This window comes from Stegostoma tigrinum, chromosome 9 (genome assembly GCF_030684315.1).
Source record: "Stegostoma tigrinum isolate sSteTig4 chromosome 9, sSteTig4.hap1, whole genome shotgun sequence".
Classification (NCBI taxonomy): domain Eukaryota; kingdom Metazoa; phylum Chordata; class Chondrichthyes; order Orectolobiformes; family Stegostomatidae; genus Stegostoma; species Stegostoma tigrinum.
This window is the reverse complement of record NC_081362.1, coordinates 39,745,719-39,766,331: the sequence shown is the minus strand read 5'-3', so window position 1 is coordinate 39,766,331 and position 20,613 is coordinate 39,745,719. Positions and strand designations below refer to the sequence as shown.

Sequence of the window (20,613 nt, the reverse complement as noted above, 5' to 3'; positions counted from 1 at the left end):
GACCACCAATGGATTGACAGACAAAAGATACATACCTAACATCATACCCACATCTGTTAGGACAAATGAGACTATTAAAACATGCGTATTATACATGCCTATCTGAAGACTGACAGGGATCAGATGCATCTTTCTCAGAAGTATCAGATTATCAGGATTTCAATGCGTGCATAGCTACTGGTAGACTGACAAGGATCAGATGCATTTCTGGAAACTTCCTAAACCTAGATAATGACTGAGACTTTTGAAAAGCCGTGCGACTGCCATTGGTGGACTGATGGGATTTGAATCTTTCCCTGCGTGACCACTGAGTGTGTTATGTAACATTTGTAAGTAACTCCTGCCATTATTGCAAATGCTACTGTCTCAGACATCTTCTTGATAACTACAACAAAAGGAGATCTTTTAAATGGAATTAATGGGAAATAGCACTGTGAATACACAGTAACATGTGATTTTTTCTCAGAAAGTACCACTGGGGGTATCATTCAGAAATGTCGACACAAATGGCCGTTCTCTCTTTGACTTGAAGACAATGAGGCAAAATGTTATATTTCAGCTGTAACTGCTGGTAAAATCACTCAGCACAGACTGAGAATCAAACCTCAGCAGGTCTGGCAGCATCTGTGAAGGAGAAAACAGAGTTAACATTTCGAGTCCAGTGACCCTTCATCAGAACTGATAGCGCTCTATCCTATTGTTTACTCCCTACCCTACCCACCTCCCTATTTTCTGCATATAAACTGACGTTTCCCTGCCACCGTCAGTTCTCTGACGAAGGGTCACCGGACCCAAAAGGGTAACTGTTTTCTCCTTCACAGATGCTGCCAGACCTGCTCAGCTTTTCCAGCAACTTTGTTTTTGTTCCTGATTTACAACATCTGCAGTTCTTTTATTTGGAATCAAACCTGGTGTTTTAGTAATCTGTAAGCTTCATAACGATGCCATGTTATGCCTTAACCCATTAAAACAACTAAGGAGTGTGACAAAGTAATTTCAATCTTGTACATCAACCAACTATAATGAAAGCAGGTATAACCATTACAGTAGTTTTGCAATAAGACATCTCCAGTTATTGGAAATCAGACATGTTCTAATCTATGAACCAAAGGCCTATGTTGGATAGGTACTATATTGGATAGGTACTGTATTAGATAGGCAGCAACCAGTGATGGATATTTGTTTCGCTATTTACCACAGGGAGGAAATGTAAAAGATTTCTTGGTGACTAAAGCTGGAATAAATGATTCAGGATACAAACTGAATTATATAAACAGAAATTCTCATAAATAGCATTCAATTTGAATTGATACAAGTAAGAAAATAATGGTGCCAGTAAAATGTAAAGTACCACTTTCTAAGCTGGTGGATATGGTCCATAAGAAGCACTAATATTCCGTTTGGTATATTGGAAAATGAATGTCGAAATGTAATGTGAAGTCAGCAGTAATAAAAATTGCTTTTTTTAAAGATTCAGTTTACTCAGTTCTGAGGAAGGGTCACTGGACCCAAAACGTTAACTTTGATTTCTCTCCACAAATGTGGCCAGGCTTGCTGAGCATTTCCAGGAATTTCTGTTCTTGTTGTTATAAAAACTACTTTGACTTGCAATGTTCTTTTATGTGTCTGTTCATGTACCGTCATTATCATCTTGTGTGCAACATTGGGACTTCTGGTCTTTTCCTTCCCATCTGTCTTTAATATACTGAGGTATGAATCCAAAGAGAAGTGGGTACCTCCCAAAGTGTCCGCTTTTAACAATACAAGAGCAATAGTCTTCAACATATCTAAGCCAGACTCTGTTTTCACCAAATGTCCTCGATCAGAATTAGCGATCCTGGCAAATTTTAATGGTCCCTAGTCCAGTGCTCCTAACTGTTGCATAAAAAGAGATCAGCTAATTAAGCAAAGATCACTAAACTGAATCTGCTACATTCTCAGGATGGGTTAGTACTTGGTCAGTTGTGATTCTGACTCACCAAACTACGAAGGGAGACCTGGTAACTAAGGTACACTCTTCTCATCTGCTCCAAATCCAGCTCCCCTAACTATTGCTCAGTATTTGGACATGGTAAAAGATGAAAGCTTATCACCAGAACTGGGTTACATAGACGCTACAGTAGAGTGACCTTCCTTCATTCTCTCTAGCAGTCACTGAGTGGTTCATGGAAAGCTAAATATTTTTGTCGCCAGGGAGGAGATGATGTATCTGGTGCCTGTCTCCAAACAAGTGCCAGGCATCAGAAAATGCATTTGCAAATGTAGGTGATCCAAGTGGCATCCTTAATGTAAATGAAGCTTCCCTTGCAATTTACACTAAGGTGTTTCTGAATACTCTTGACACTGATTAACTGTTTTAGTTTTAATCTCCAAGGACCAGTTTCATAATGTTAGCTCTTCAGCTGACTGCACCTATTATTTTTTTGGTTGTATTCCCTTACTTCAATCAATGTGCAGTTATTCATTTCTCCACTTTGCTTTCTTACCGCTAAACTCTTCGTTTCTTGGCAATCAGCCAACATTTATGGCTGTAACTGGTTTCAGCAAATAAGTTGGTGAACATTGCTCCCCAGTCTCATGTCTCAGTTGTTTCTATTCCATTCTCCTCCCTTTGGAATACTGCCAGAGGTCAGCTGTCCGCCATCCCAAACCCTTCTGTGCTTCTGGCATATGTTCCTACTTAATCCCATGCACTCACTCCAACCCTAATCATCAGCCTTAAACTTTCTCAATTGCCCTTATGACAACACCTCCCCATCATCTTAGCTCTCGCTCACCTCTCATTCTCCTAAATATCACAGGCGTTTAAGAAAAAGTGAGAGACAGATATTGATTATATATGTTCATATCATGTAATATGAACATATGTTCCAAAGAGACATGGAGACACTTTAAGGCAGCAGAGGATTGGAGATAGTCACAGAAAATAATATAAAACAACTTTAGTCAGTATGACGCATGCCAGAATGAGAAAAAGTGTGACGCCTATTGAATGTGAGAAAGAGTGAAAGTGAGACAGTGAGTGTGAATAACTGATAGTGTGTGTGTGAAAGAGAAAAAGAATGAAAATGCTAACAAGCCAATACTAACAGGAAAAAATTTCAGGACAAGAGATGCAAGTTGTTCATGAACAATATAACAAATAATGTGTGGACAGTACAACGTCAAAACACAATGGGCAGACTTTGCCAATGGCCAGGTCGTTGTTATACTAGTGTAGATGTGAGTTGAATATGGGGCTTCCATCCTATATATGAGAATTTTTGGACTTTTAACTGCCCTCTGAAATGTTTTACAAACAACTCAGTTCAGGGAAAATTACAGATTGTCAAAGCAATAAATTCAACCTTGTCAGCAAAGCTTACTGTGAGAATGTTTTAAATATTTCTACATTTTTCATCGGAGTACTTTAAACAACTATTGGGTTTGCAGTGGCAGACCACTGTTTGAAGTTAGTTTCCTGTGTATCCAGCAACATGGGGACATGATCATTTTAACCACTTGGCCTCATTATAACGCGACTTGTCCACTTTTCACGGTTCCTGAACCAATCAGAATTCCATCACATGATACAGAGATTCTGTGAGAGGAAGCATAAGCTTTCCTTGTGTCACCTGGAGTAGCACTCCTGCTGGACCTGGCTCCACCAAGGAAAGCTATGACAAAGTCAGTAGAACTCTTACACCCGAATCAGAACCTGAAACAGAATTTGCTCCCATGACCTGGTCCAATATTTATCAATCAACCAAAACATTAAGACAGCTACATGGTTCTCAGCACATTAATGTTTATGGAACTCTGCTAAGTACTAAATGCATTTCCTAAATTATAACAGTGACTACACTTGAAAACACATAATTGTCTTCAAAGTGCTTTGGAACATCCTGATCTATCAAAAGATGCTATGTAAATGCAAACCTTTCTTTCTTTAGAAAATTCATCTGAGTGTCCCCTTTAGTTTTCCAATGCTCTTCACGCTGGCCTTCAGCCATCAGCATTGGACCCCATTCACTGTATATAAATCACAAGCATACCAGCTTGGGTCATGGAACTAAGCATAACTTAGCCTGGAAACTATTGTTAAAATGCCTGCCTGACTTCTGCTGGAGAGTACAGTTAAAATCATCCCGTATTCATCCTCATGACATCATTGCTCATATAAAGAACTTCCTTCCTCTTCATTTTATTTCCACATTTACTTTATTCATTAACTTACAGTCAGTCACATTAAGTTTAACAGGATATTCATTGCCTGGTCAGCAATACCCACATTTCATGAAACAATAAACTAAGTCATCATAGCTCTTCAGATTTATTCCACACATCTTCTGCCTTACTATTGAACTAACACCACAGTGCCAATTTTTGGACATTCTGTCCTCATCACTAAAGCGTTTCTGTGCTTTTGTCTACACATTTTTGCCATTATTTTGCACCTAGCTTGACGTGACAAATAGCTGCAACAAAATAAACTTTTACCTTGTATTCATCTGGTCGCAGCACACCTATCACATAAACTAAATACTTGGATTAGTTAATGAATGCTTACAAATTAGATCCATCTTATATCTACCACTAGTGTAAAAAAAAATTCCACTTTCTCCACAGCAAGGAAAAAAAAGGCCATTCTGTTTAGGGAATTTTTTTGTAAATTCATCACAATGACAACTAGTTTAAATATACTGACTGCTTGCATGTCAGGGCAGCATAGTGGCTCAGTGGTTTGCACTACTGCCTTACAGTGCCAGTGACCTGGGTTTGATTCCACCCTTGGGCAACTGTCTGTGTGGAGTTTACACATTATCTCCATGTTTGCATGGGTTTCCTCCAGATGCTCCAGTTTCCTCCCACAGTCCAAAGATGTGCAGACTAGGTGGATTGGCCATGCTAAATTTCCCATAATATTCAGGGATGTATAGATTAGGTGGGTTACAGGGGGTTGGGTTTGGATGGGATGCTCTGACTTGTTGGGCTGAAGGGCTTGTTTCCACACTGTAGGGATTCTATGATCTATGTGTATATGATGTCCTTTTAATATAAATGCATGTAAAAAAGTGTTATATAAAAACCTGAACACTTGCCTGTAATAATATTTTGGATGGAGCTGGTTCAAAAGGACACCAGAACACAATGTCTTGACATTTATTTCTATTATTTTTAATGATATCACAAAGAACAAACTGACATATTGCAAAACTAACCTTTTACTTGGTCTTCAAACCAATACCATGCTGAAGAAATCTGGCATTTTTAAGGATATACAGTATTTTAAGGTAAGCACATTGAAAGATACCTCACATGGCCGAGGGAGGCGTACTTTCATGTCTTTGATGCTTTGAGAATAGTTGATGAGCTTTGTAGTTCCCAGCTCTGTGTATGTGTTACCTCAGTAAAAGTGTATAGTGACTCCCTGGAGCAGGAAACAGTTTATACTGTAGTGGCCAATGTAACCCAGTCTATTGTTTAGGCCCATTCTCCACAATATACTAATTGCTCTTACCATGATAAAGAGGAGTATGTGTCTGCTTTTTCTCTCCTTCATTTCTTATGCCTGTTTTCTACAAATTTGAGAGTCTAATTGTTACAGTCACATCTTGCCCTTAACCAGACAGAATCATGAAAAGAACATAAATAAACAATGCAATTTAAAATGAAAGACTTACTCCAGGTATTCCTGACTTGGGTCTTGAATTAATCATATTGTGGGTGTTGTTCTGCTTTGTTGAAAACATTGGGAAGACAGAGGGTTGAGGAATCACAATCTAGATTGACAGGGGTATACAGGAGAGACAACATAACGAATCTTATACAAGTGCCATAACACAAAAGGTTGCTAAACTGTAACACAACTACTTGCACTATACATTGATAGGCATGCTTTTAATATACTGTTCTGTTTAGCTTGATGGGATGACACTGTGCAAATCCAGTACTATCACGAACAAGTTCAAATAGTTTTCTCCAAGGGCTGGAGATATCGTTAACATGTGGCAACATACCCAAACTAAAAGTGAGTTTCAGAATCTATTATAAACAATTGTGAACCATAACAGGTCGTGGCTCCTAACCCATGGTCACTCAGCCAATCACCAAGTATCAAAATGTTCAAATAATTTATGCATTCTGGGTTAGTACTGCAGAGCAGAATCCCTACCTCTCCCACCTCCTTCCAACAGATGATCCTCTGAGCTGCTTGTTATGTTCATCAGGTAGACAAAGACAAACATTGTTTCTTAAAAAGTTACTCTGAATTTGAGAAGCAATTTTTCAGATAATGGAATAAGAGGCAGTGCAGTTAATTTTGAAAAGTTGTTTTAGCCTGACTACAGAGTGGCCATTTACCATTAATATTGACAGAATGAATTAATCAATCATTAGACACTACTGTGCTCTAAGTATTCTGCCCTAGACCGCAAAAAATATCTCCAAACCTAGACTTCATGAAATCAAGTCATGTCGACAGCTCAAACCAGGAGACCACTTGCTGGATGATATAGACCAACTGCTGATCAGAACTGAAGTCTTGCAGCTAGAAGAAGAGAACCATCTGTAATGCCAGCCAAAGGATTTGCTTTGTACAGGCCTGAATGTAGAAATTTGACAACTGGTATACAGACCTCCCAGTGACTGAGTGCATTCCCAAATAGGAGATTTACGTCTGCTACAGCAACTCAAAATTTTATTTTGTTCAATAAGAAAAGTATTTGCTTTGTGCAGATCTTGACCACAAGTTCAAGAAGAGGGAAAAGTCATCAATAGGGATTAGAGTATGAAGCCACTATATCATATATGACCAAGGATATCTCCAAATGTCAGGGGTATATCAGGAATAATATTCCATCTTTGGATAATATTTATAATTCAAATATTAATAAAGTAAAATAATAGGCTGTGTGTGTATACATACTAGTCAATTTCCTTGAGGGTTGTGCATGAAGCCTTGTAATGAACAGTTTCAGAAAGTGAAGTTGGAATAATTCAAATCCCATTTTAAGCTGATATATTCTGGTCTTATGTTTATGTTCCTTTTATAGTTCCTGTTTTCAGATATATAGTGGAACCTACCTATGCAACCTTTTACACTTAGCTACATTCTTGACCAATAATTGAACTGCCTAAATGGAAAGAAGAGTGTAATTCTAGATTGACAATTTACAAATGTAGTTGAATTAATGGCATGGATCTAGGGATTTCAGGAGAAAAATTGGCTTGAAATGTACATAAATTTAATATTTTAAAATATATATTTGATACAAATAATTGCCCCTTCCCCTGACACAAACACATTTTTAAAAAACTTATTTGTCCTTTGAGGCAAAGGTATATGGAATATGTCACAGGCATCCAGGAAAGTATATAGGTGGCTGCTAAGGCAGTCTGTGGCTAGACAATTCTGTGGATAAAAAGACAGGATGCCACACAGGATTGAGGTTTGGATGAGTTGCAGACTCAGAAATTCACCCTATCGAATCCACACTGTTCCTCCAAACAGCATCCCACCTAGGCCTACACCCCTACCTTATCCCCATGATTCTGTATTTCCAACGGCCAATCCACCTAACCAGCATAGCTTTGGGCTGTGGGAGGAAACTGGAGCACACCCACGCAGACACAGGGAGCAAGTGCAAACTCCACAGCCTGTGGAACCAAATCTGGGTCACTGATGCTGTGAGGGCACTGTGCTAACCACTGAAACACCATGTAGTCTTTTTGAGGAGTAGTCTCAAGGGTTCTGCAATTATTATGAAGTTAGGTGCAAATGTTGCCAAATGGTTCACTCGACCCAAGAATCTTGAAGATTGGGTCTGACTTTGGAGTTGAGAATTGAGATTGCTTCACTTTTCTGAGGATCTACCATTCTACCTTCAGTGTTGACAATGTGTCTAAGAAAACAAATGATTGTTTGGAGAATTCAAACTTGTCATTACGTGTGATGTCTTCATCCTGTAGGCTTTAAAAAAACTGCATGCTCTCTCTGATCATGTTCTTCCAACTGATTTAACCACTGCCAGAGGTGAAGGCTTTGTCTGTCTCCATCCTGGAATCACCAGAAGTCTACATGAAATGGCATCAAACACCCATTAGCCAAAGAAAGCACCATGGAAACAAGAATAGAAAAACTGCACACATCTTTTGCAATACATGGACTCTGGGAAGTGTTGGTTACAGATAATGGGGCAGCACAGTGGCTCAGTGGTGAGCACTGCTGCTTCACAGCACCAGGGACCTGGGTTCGTTTCCACCCTTGGGTGACTGTCTGTGTGGAGTTTGCACATTCTGCCCGTGTCTGCTCAGGTTTCTTCCGGGTGCTCTGGTTTCCTCCCATACTCCAAAGATGTGCAGGCTTGGTGGATTGTCCATGCTAAATTGCCCATGGTGTTCAGGGATAGATAGATTATACAAGATGAGTTGCTGTGGACTTGTTAGGGTGAAGGGCCTGTTTCCACACTGTAGGGATTCTATGATTTAGATTCTTATGATATGGATAAGAATGAAGGATTAAGACTGGCAAGAATAGGGAACAATGGATGAATAAAGATATTGAGACTCTGGTCAAGAATAAAGAGAGTCACATATTAAGTACAGACAACTGAGATCAAGTGAATCTCTTTAAGAGTAGGTTTAGGGTCATTCTTAAGAGGGAAATCAGGACAGCAAAATGGGCATACGAGGTAGTGTTGGCAGATAAGGTTAAGGTTAATCTAAGAAGATTCTACAAATACCTTAAGAGCAAGACAGAAGCAATAGAGCCCTTTCAAGACCAAAGAGGTCATATTTGTGGAACAACAGGAGATGGGAGAGATACTAAATAAATATTTTTGGTCTGTTATTACTGTGGAGAAAGAAATGGAAGCTACAGAACTTAGGGAAAGAAATATCAATGGCTTGAAAACAGTTGACATTGTAGAAGAGAAATGCTAGAAGTCTTCAAAAATAGAAAGGCAGATAAATATCCAGGACCTGATCATGTGTATCCCCGAACATTGTGGGAAATTTGGAAAGAAATTACAGGGACTCTAGCAGAGATATTAGTATCATCTACAGCCATAGGTGAGGTGCCGGAAGACTGGAGGGTGGTTAATGTGCTGCTATTATTTAAGAAAGGCTGTAAATAGAAGCCTGGGAACTATCGACCAGTGAGTCTGACATTAGTGCTGGGGACGTCGTTAGAAGGGATTCTGAGAGATGGGATTCACATGTATCTGGAGAGGCAAGGAATGATTAGGGATAGTCAGCATGTTTCACAAACTTGATTAAGCTTTTTGAGCAAAAAAAAGCTATCCCTTTCCACAAAAGGTTATTCCACATGCAGTTAGAATGATTTGGGCCTGTTGGTTACCTTTGTGCTATCGGCCTTTGACTGAAATAATCGAAATGGAGATTGTTGTACTGATGGTGGAGTTGGAGTTGGGAAAGGGCGAGATCATGATGGTGTCCCCAGTCAGGTTACTCTGCTCTAGCATGACAACCTTAACTGCTTACATTTCTCTGAATGGCACTGGCAAGGCAAACATTAAGACTTCATGCCCCAGAATCAGTCTCCAGGATGGGTTTGACTTCAGTGGCAGGTTGGTGATGAGTATCAATTTGAATTTTTTTTGTTGTGATTTCGGAGTTCAAATTGCACAGGAGACATATGAAAAATGAAGGATATTTCATAGTCCAAAAGTCAACCTTTATACAAGATTGACAATTGTTTGAGTACGGACAGTAAATGGACTAGCTGTCTTGGGTCCCACTGCAAAGGACTGGAATTAATTCCACCCTGTACATGAGAAAACCAGTCATGAAAAGGTTAGATGGAAATGACAAGTTCTTATCTCCAGAAACTACCAATCAGAAAAAGGGTTTTTAAAGCTGTTAGATACTCTGCCGGCTGATTCAAAAGCATCTCGGCACCTGTTAAATCATATCGATTATGAAGCAAGGGTTGGGCTATAATTTGGTGCGTTACTTAATTTACAGTCATTCTGATCAAAGAGCCTCATAACTAATTCAGATGCATATTTGCTCACAATCTGCAAGCAATCAGCCTACACAACTCATTTGGTTATCTCTAGTTAATAGCAAGGCTTTTGACACCATTATGTAAGGTCTGTTCCTAGAGACTGCTGAATGGAGCATAAAATTGGTACAGTCATTTAATTGTCCTGGAGCTGTTACCATAGAACAGGCTTTATGTGTAAAGGCTTTATACGTATAAACTGGAGTTTATAGTGGAGTATATTGGCATATACTGGAGTATAAACTTCACTAAGAATATTGCAAAATGCCCAGATTGAAAATTTAGCGTGAATCTTGACTTCTGACAATAAATGTGCATTCTGTTTCTCTATTGCTAACTCTCCTGCTTATTTTGTGTTTCATTGGGACCAACATAAATAGCATTATCACTAGTAAAGACACAGCATTGACAAAGAAAGATATGACTATCACTAGACTGAAGTAACCAACATCCTCTTGTTTCTTGTTGAGGTTGTAAATCATTTTGGTTACCTGCATACGACTCCTCCACCCAATAAGTAATTTATTGAGGAAAAACGATCGTTGCATGATTTAAAAACTCTTTCTGAACATGTGGTTTCCGTGTTCCGGTAATTTCTAGTTTTGAACAACCTTTGTGCCAGTGAGTGGAATTACAATAGCTTCACAATCTGTTAAGTGAGGTATTGGACTTTCTACCTCTTCTATTTTTGTTACTGCAAAAATGAGATGATTGAAGGTAGATTCAAACTATATGTCAATGTATAAAATGAGTGATCATAAACTGACAGCCTGATTTGAATTCCAACCATTTTTATTTCCGCTGGCCTAAATTGTTGATTCATTATGATACATTTTGTATGATCACACAAAATCAGGGTACTCCTTGTCTTACACAATGAGCTGGAATTCAAATTTCTCAAGCTAATTTTGATGCTGTTGGGTGATGAAGACCCTGTGTAATATTTCCTAGGGTTCTTGTAAGTTATATTTCCTTTACTTCTTTTTGCTATTTTTTTTAAGTGCAGTATTTTGCTTTTTAAACAGGAAAGGAGTAAGTTTACAGTAAACAACCACAGTCTGTTAACATACACCTGGACTTGTGTATTGGAGGTTTGGGAAATATTGTATGAATAATAGACAATAGACAATAGACAATAGGTGCAGGGGTAGGCCATTCGGCCCTTCCAGCCAGCACCACCATTCATTATGATCATGGCTGATCATCCACAAAAAAAACTTACAAATGTTTCTGCATTCTACTGAGTAATAGCACAGTATTGCTAATATTTCTTGGCATAACTGTGGGTTCTGTTAGCCAACACATGGAACAATGGTCTTATATACATTGAAAAATCTATCTGCAATCTGAAAACAATGTCATATTGCTTCTGATGAAAAGTATCAATCTGAGGTATGGGCTGCTTCTTAACCTGGTGATGCTCGTCCATGGAATAAAAGGTTCTAGCGCCAAGACCATTTTTCTCCCAACTAACCGAATCTATTAGTTACCATAAATGTGTGACTGGGGTCAAGATGCTGCGAGAGAATGAAAAAGTCTTGATCTTGCTCTTGGGAAACTGTGTACTGTGGATCTCAGCCTAAAAATACATTACCACCACTATAAACAAATTGGGCGACTTCAAGGAGGGAACATTTTAATCTCTCTCAACTTCTGGGAGAAAACTTCGAAATCCAAACCATTACCTGTAAAAAGAACTACAGGAATAAGTAACTAACTAGAAAAGGAGTAAATGTGAACACATTTTTTGTGGGATTTTGTTTAAAGTCCTCAAAATCATGGTTGCATTGATGTAAATTACAACTATAAGTGAAATTATTTTAAGTGAAAATGACATAACAGCATACAAATTAGGAGCACAAATGGGCCATGCAGTTTCTCAAGCCCACTCTGCTATTTAATAAATTATGGCTAATCTGATAACTTTTCAACCCTTGCTTCTCAGGAATCTATCTGCCTCTGCCTTAAAAAAGTCAGTGACTCTGCTTCCATTACCTTTTGAGGAAGAGGGTTTCAAAGACTTACAAACCCCTGTGAGGAAGAAAAAAATCTCCTTAACTTTGTCTTAAACAGGTCACGCCTTACTTATAAACTGAGACACATTTATTCTAGATTCTCCCACAAGAGAAAAAATCCTTTTTACATGCACCCTATTACAACTACTCCAGATCATGTATATCAAACAAATCACCACTGTTATGATCATAACTGATGACATTATTGGAGAATGAGATGAATCCGCTCCTAAAGTATTTTATTTAAATGAGGCCTTAACTCCCAGTCTTAAGACTTTGACAACCTCTTCCTGAATTCATCATATACCTGCTTATAGACCTTCCCAGCTGCACATAACCCCTTCAGGGTTTTAACCAAATACTACTGTTCTGGAACTTTTACTAAACTCCTCACAGAAAGGTAATCTACCTTTAACAATTCTAAACTTTCTTCTCCCTTTCTCAGAAACAATAGCTTCACACTGCAAGCTTCATGCAGAACTGCCTAAACTGAAACTGAAAATAATTTTCTTCCAAGATATGGGTATTTCCACTAAACAAAAGAAAAAAAAATTCTTGATTCTCCCAAACTGGAGACTAGTGCACAACGGTCAATTTCATTATACATTCTCTCAATGTAAACAAAAACCTATTACTTGCCATGAAGACTTTCTCTCATATTGTCTTTTAAAAGAAATCACACGACTACAGAAATATTTAAAAGTTAACCATTAAACCCTTTCAGACCCATTTGCTACAAGTTCAAACTCAAAAATAAATGATATTAAAATTTATATAAATCACACATCTTACATCACAACACATACTTTTCTAAAATTCAGCAGACTGTTCAACCTATCCTCATTTGGACAATTGACCCATTCCAAGTATCAGTCAAACAACCCTCTGAACTACTTCCAATGCATTTATATGCTTTCTTAAATAAGGAGAACAATAGCGTACATAGTACTCTAGGGATAGTCTTATCAATGCCCTGTATCACTGAAGCAAAACCTCCCTATTTTGTATTAAACACTCTTCAGAATAAATGATAAAGCTTTATTAGCTTTCCTAATTATTTCCTGTACCTGTATACTAACCTTATGTGATTCATACACAAAGGCATTCAGACCTCTCTGCATCTCAGAGCTCTGCAATCTCTCACCTTTTAGATGATATGCTTCTTTTCCATTGTTCCTGCCAAAATAGCAAGATATCAGCAGCAGAGGAGGCAATGTCCAGGCTCTGAGCCTGGGGCTCATCCACTTTGTCGGTTTTACTTGTTTCTTTTTTTTCAGTTTTTCAGGTTTTTTTTAAGCTTACCTTCTGGAAAGAGTTTGGTCATGGAGGTGAGAGCGTTGGAATAAAGAGCATGGCAGCAGCTAGGGTTTGGATTGGTACTTTTGACAGTCAATGGTGAGATGGCTGGTGAGCTGAGATGGCAGTCAGCGGAGAGACTCTGGCAATGGGCGGTGAGATAGCAGCACGTAGGAGATAGAGCCCAGCGCCGGAGCAAGATTGAGCCCTTGTGGGGAAAGCCCAGCATGGAGCAACTGCAGGCCCATGGCTAAATAAGGGCTGTAATGCTGAACTTCCAACTTTCTTTATTTTTCCACTTTAAACTAAAAAGAACTGTAATGTTGAACTTCTAACATTTCTTTATTTTTCTGCTTTGCACCTAGGTAGCTTTATACCTAAATTGCTGCTAGGAATGTCGACATTGTAAAGTTTTCACTACTCCTGTATTCCTGCTCTTGAGTACACGTCACAATAAAACATGCTTCTAATTCTAAAAATGGACAGTTTCATAATTTCCCAAATTATATGCCATTTTCCATGTCCTTGACCAATCTCTTATTTATCCAAATCTCTTTTTAATTCTCCTTCTCTTCACAATTACTTTCCTACCTTGTGTCATTTACAAATATAGCTATCATTTCTTCATCCCTTCATCCAAATCACTTGTAAAAGCTGAGCACTGATCTCAGTAGCATACCACCTATAACATCTTGTCAACCTGAAAATAACCCATTTATCAATGTTTTGACAAAGATCTGTAGCTCGGGATGTGGATGAGGTTGTTGACTTGCTTGCAGAGATGGCTTGTTCTTCTTCAGGCATTTCACCACCACACTAGGTGATATAATCAGTGGAGCCTCTGATGAAGTGATGTTCTTCTACTCCGCTTGGAATTTACATGTTTGGCCTGTTATGGTGAGTACTGTCATTTCCAGTGTTGATCTGTGTGGGTTTGTATATGGCATCCAATTCTATGTTTGTTGATTGCATTACAAGTGGAGAACCATACCTCTAGGAATTCCCGTGTGTGTCTATTTTTGGCTTGGGTTACTGTGGTTACCTTGTCCCAGTTAAACTGATGGATTTCATTGTCTGAGTGTATCAACATTAAGGAGAGTTCTTCATGCTGTTTTGCTGCTTGCTGATGTTCATGTATTGTGATGGCTAGTTTCCTTCCTGTCTGTCTGATGTCTGTGGTAGTCGTTGAGACGTTGCATGGTATTTTGTAAACCATGTGCGTTCTGCATGTTGTGGGAATGGGGTCTTTAATTCTTGTAAGTGTTTGTTGTAGAGTGGCTTTGGGCATGTGGTCCACTATGATTCCTTGTGGTCTTAGGAGTCTTGTTGTCAGTTCTGATATGTTCTTGATGTACAGCAGTGTGACCTGTGCGTTAGGGTGTACTGCGTCCTCCTGTTGTTGCCTGTTTAGTAGGCATTGGCAGTTGAAGTTGCAGGGATATCTGTTTATAGCGACGATTTTGAATAGATACTTCTTTTCTTTCCTGTGTAATTCCAGGGCTTGCAGTGTGTCCTAGCCCTTTTAAATAGTATCCTAATGCAGCTTTGTTTGTAGGGGTTGCTGTGGAAGTTGAGGATGTGATCAGTACAGGTTGCTTTTTAGTATTTTGAAGTTTGGAACTCCCCGTTGGTCATAAACTCAACTTTAACATCCAGAAATGGAAGTTGATTGTTGTTTTCTTCTTCCCTTGTGAATATGCTGTTGATGAGGTGGTGGGTCTTTTCTAATTTGTTGCATTTAATAATGACAAATGTGTCGTCTACTTACCACATCAACAGTTAAGGTTGAATTTGAAGGAGGGTAGTGTGTTCTAGTCTTTGCATGACTGCTTCTGCAATGAGTTCAGAAATTTTCTTGGAATTCCTCTCTTCTTGCCCTTTCATTGCTTTTCCTTGACATCTGGATACTCCTTCCATTCTCAACAATAAGCTCTGATTCAAAGTATTTGTTCAAATCACCTGCCACCTTCTTATTTTACAATATTAATTTCCAAAAACTCACTAGCACATCAATGTTCACCTTGTTAACTCTATTAAAAATATCTCTATAAACTATTACTTTTTATATTTCTTGCTAATGTTCTTTTGGAGTCTAATTTTTCTCTGCTCATTTTTTAATTCATTCTTTCTTGTTTCTCGTCATCTTGAATTGTGTAATTAAACGTTTTTTCTTTACATTTGAAACTATTTAACTTTTTCCAATAACCACGGATAATTGGCTCTCACTTTGGAATTTTTCTATTATGTGTACCTATTTTGTCAATTCTGAAATATCCCCTTAAATTCTTTGCTTTCTTGTTTACATAATTGCCCTTATTCAAAGTTTAAAGTACTAATCTTGGACTTGTTCTTCTCTCCTTCAAAGTTCAGTTCTATTATGGCCATTGCTATTTTGGGCACCTTCACTATGAGGTTATTAAGTAATCCTATCTGATTGCATCATACCAAGTCTAGTATAATCCACTTTCTGGTTGGCTCTAGAACATGTCAGCCAAAAAATTAACCTGAAAACAATCAGTGACCTCATCTGGGTTACTTTTCCCACCTGATTTTTCTAGTCTATAAATAGGCAATAATTCCCATGACTTTTACTGAACCTTCTGACAAGCTCTCATTTTTTAACCCCTTTATGCTCCATCCTACCATGGCTACTATTACAGGTCTGTATATCACTCCCACAAGTGATTTCTTGCCTTTATCATTTCACATCTCTCCTAAAACTGCTTCTATATCCTGGTTTCCTGAATTTAGGTCATGCCTCTCTATTAGGCTGATACCACCATCAATTAACAGAGCCACTCTATGCTTTTTCCTCCTTCCTGTCATTCTTAGATTCCTAGATATCTTTCAAAGTTCATATTCCAATCAGTCATCCTGCAGCCAAGTCTTAGTAATGGCAATTAGATCTGAAGGGGGAGTCACTGACAAGGTCAGTATTTATTGCACAGCCCTGATTGCCAAGAGCACAGGTAAGAGTCAATCATATTACTGTTGGTCTGGAGTCACATGTAGGCCAAGACCAGGAATGGTTGGCATATTTCCTTCCCTAAAGGACATAAGTAAATCAGACAGGTTTTTCCTGACAATCAGCAATTAAACTCTTATTTCCAGATTATTGCTGAATTCAAATTCAACAATCTGCCACAGCAGGTTTCAAACCCAGGTGTCCAGAAAATCAATTGGGTCTCTGGATTAATAGCCTAGTGACAATATGACTAGGGCTATCATCTACCCGTTTTGTGCAATGTACATTCAGATACAGAGCCTTCAGATATATCCTCTAACTATTTTTGTAACCTCTAATCTTATCTGTTGATTGACCCTTTATACTCTCTATTCCTTCCTGTCAATGGTTTGTTTATCATTTTCCATATTAAATGCCCTTCTCTCTTGCCTAGTCTCTACTCTTTGATTTATTATATCTTCACAAATTTGATTGTTTGACTCCACTATTTAAATTAAAACCTTCTCTACTTCTTTTGTAATGGGACTTACTAAAACGCTGCTTCAACAACTTTCAGGTCTGGACTGTCGCACTGGTACCAACATTCCTGGGTACTGGTCTCAGTGCCCAAAAACTGAAATCCACTTGTTCACATTGGTCTTTGAACCACAGATTCATCTCTCTATGTCAGTTTGCACATTGTCCATGCAATAACTCAGAGCTTATTTCTTTTCAGTTCCTGCTTCTTAATTTGGTGCTTTGTTACTCACTTTGACTGTGCAGAACCTCTTTCCTCGACTCGCTTCTATAGGTGGTATCCACTTGGATCATGATGACTGGATCCTGCTCTCCTATTAAAACATTCCACTTCAGCCCTCATCAGGTGTCACCAAATATAGCACTGGCAGGCAACATGATTTTCCAGACTTTTACCACTTGCTGTCAGTCATCCTGCAGCCAGGTCTTAGTAATGGCAATTAGATCTTAAGGGGGAGTCACTGGCAAGGTCAGTATTTATTGCACACCCTTGATTGCCAAGAGCAATCCTCAATATATTGTCCCCTGCTACCATTTGAATAGCTTTGTGACCCATTGTCAGAAAACTTATCCATCTTGTTGCCCTCATGCTCATCATTTTCATTTATCCAAGGTGAAAGATCCTCAAGCCTGCTGGAGAATTGCAAAGGCTGAGATTCCTGCATTTCTGACCTCTGTGTCCCCTACCTGCATGGGAGATGGTGCTCTAATGGTATTAATCACTGGATTGTTAAAATGGAGACCCACCATGGCAGATAATAGAATTTGAATTCAACAAAAATCTGGAATTAAGAGTCTAATGATAACCAAGAATCTATTACTGATTATCAGCAAAGTGCCCATGTGGTGCACTAATATCCTTTATAGAAGGAAACTGCCATCCTTAGCTAATAAAAACTGAAAGGTTCTGCGGAAGAGTCACTGGACCCGAAACATTATCTCTGATTTTTCTTCACAGATGCTGCCAGACCTGCTGAGCTTTTCCAGCAATTTCTGCTTTTGTGCCATCTTTACCTGTTATAGCCTACATGTAACTCCAGACCCACAGCAATATGGTTGACACCTAACTACCCTCTGGGCAATTACAGGATGGGCAATAAATGCTGGCCTAGCCAGCAATGTACTCATCCTGTGAATGAAAAAAAACCTCATAGTCACATCCTCCTTTCCCTGATCAGTTTGCAAATCAGATGAACCAATCCTGAGGGGTGTGACTGCCTTCTGAAATACTTGCCCAGGAATTTTTACCCTCCCTGATGTGTTGCGGTATCTGTACTTCAGCCATAAGCTCATAAACTGTGTCCAAGCTGCCACTGCTTACTGCTTGGAGTGCAGTGGCAACTTCTGCAATAGCAACACATTACCTTCCCTGCCACTCTAGATTTCCCTAGGAATCAATGTTAAAGCCAGAGTTATGTTCCGTTATACCTTTCTCTCCTGGAAAAAAAAATGTACAAATTGAAATACTATACTTTACATGTCCTGCATTCAGCATTCCTAGCTGAAATAACATGCAAAATGAAGTCAGTAAATATGAAAGAAATTCATGTTTGAAAGTAGGCATTTCTGTTAACTCGGTGGCCAACTTTTACACTTAGGCAACGTATCTGAAATAAACAATGGGTGGTATTATTGTAATGAAAGATCTTTATGGTCCTGGAGCAACATTGTGATGATGTCACTGAACTGCACATCACTAGACTTAAATAGCAGAGTGTAGGTTGGACTTAGAGCAATCTACTACTTAAACTATGTACATTAGATGGGAACTTCAGAGAGTCCTAAAAGCACATGGATATGAGTGCATGAAGAAGATAACTTGTCTCTACCCAACACAGCTGTAAAATCAAAGCCTACTATAATCAACGATTATTCTGTTTAGCAGAATGTAGTACTGATGTGTAATACATAATGCTGCATTGAACTAACCCAAGAGACAGTTCTTAACTTCGACTTTTTAAACATTCTGTCTTGAACCCAAACTCAGTGTTTCACCAAACCACAGGAAGGTGGCAGTAGTGCAATTTACAGCCGAAAAATCATGTTAACAAAGAAGATCGAGAAACAGATTGAGATGGAGAAGAAAATAATTCGGTAAATTGCTGGTACAGCTTTAAGACCAGCTAGCAGCCAGAAAAGCCACACAGAGCTGAACTGTTGCTGTGGAGGAAACCTCTCTGAACAGAAAATCATCAAGACACACCACCAAAACACTGTACATCTCAAAAAAGCTTTTTATACCTACTAATAGGAGAAGAAAAGCATTTGAAGAGTCAGCGGGAATAGTAAAATCCCTCTGACAGCTAAAGTGATAAATCCAAAGTGAGTAGCTGTGACAGCAAATTTAATCCATTAAGCAGATAAATAGGAAGGTATTGTTTCCAACTGAATAACTATGCTGCATAGATACTGATAATACTTCTAACAATAGGTCAACAAATTTCTGAACCATTTAATTGATCGTAAAGTTAACAATAGTAAATTAAAATAATTCTTCAGCTACAGGCTTAAATAAACTTGATTGAAAAAAATAAAAGACGGGAAAAGACCTTTCGGTCCAACTTATCCATGCGACTAGATATCCTAAATTGATCTGGTCCTATTTGCAAGTATTTGGTCAATATCCCTCTAAACCTTTCTTATTCATGTACCTATTCAGATGTCTTTTAAATGTTGTAATTGTAGCAGCTTCCACCACTTCCTCTGGCAGCTCATTCCATACCCACACCACCCTATGCATGGAAAAATGACCCCTTATGTCCCTTTTACATCATACACTTCAGACAGAAATTAGGAGGACATCCTTCTCTCAGAGGATAATGAACTTGTGATATTCTTTACAATAGAGGGCTTTACAATAGTTGGCACTAAGTCATTAAGTGTATTAAAGGCAGAGTTTTAACTAGTAAGAGAATTAAGGGTTATGGGGTAAAGGCAAGAAAGTGGATTTGCATATTATCTGATCAGTCATGATCTCATTGAATGTCAGGGCAGACTTAATGTGCTGAATGGTCTACTTCTGCAACTACATCTTATGGTTTACGAATACTCGGATTTCGATTCTCCCTTGTAGTACACTGTTTTACTGCCTTTTCATATTAGTCATTTGGTTAGGGTTGCTAAATCTTTGTTGTTTTAAAGATGGCATCTTCATAGGGTTAAGTAAAGATATTCCTTTTCCAAGATGGCTAAAGAATTTCAAAAGATCAATGGATAGAATCTTTTTAAAAAAATGGCTTCAATGGATAAGATTCAATGACATTTGAAGAGTATCAAAGAAGTATGCCACAATTTCATTCACCCCAACTTTTTTTCTGTTTCTAAGCTATTCCCCATTGAATTTGACACCATGTGATCAGATTTGCATTATTTTTGTATTTTATCAATTTCAATCACTAAAACTTAATTTTCAAACAAAACTTTGAACCGTCAAACTATCAATGTTGTCTCTAACTTCACTGTCAGGGCTTGGATACTTTGAATTTCTGTAATGATTCTTCATGCCTGTACAAGACAATGGTTAGGCCATTTTTGGAATATTGCATTCAATTCTGGTCTCCCTGCTACAGGAAAGATGTTGTTAAACTTGAAAGGGTTCTGAACAGATTTACAAGGATGTTGCTGGGACTGGAGGGTTTGAGCTATAGCGAGAGGTTGAATGGGCTACAGCTTTTTTTCCCTGGAGGCTGAGGGATGACCTTAGAGGTGATTTATAAAATCATGAGGAACATTGTTAGGTTGAATATTCAACGTCTGTTTCCTGGGGTAAGGTAGTTCAAAACTAGAAGGCATAGGTTTAGGGTGAATCATTGAAA

The 20,613-nt window shown here is 38.5% G+C and overlaps 1 protein-coding gene across 1 annotated transcript in view; it reads right to left on the bottom strand.

Annotated features, from left to right (window-relative positions):
- si:ch211-130h14.4 (uncharacterized) overlaps positions 1-20,613 on the bottom strand; it is a 110,878-nt gene that overhangs the window by 18,090 nt on the left and 72,175 nt on the right. Inside the window, exon 9 of the mRNA XM_048536839.2 lies at positions 5,664-5,762. Coding sequence (XP_048392796.1) covers positions 5,664-5,762 — 99 coding nt within the window. The remainder of the gene's footprint in view (positions 1-5,663; positions 5,763-20,613) is intronic.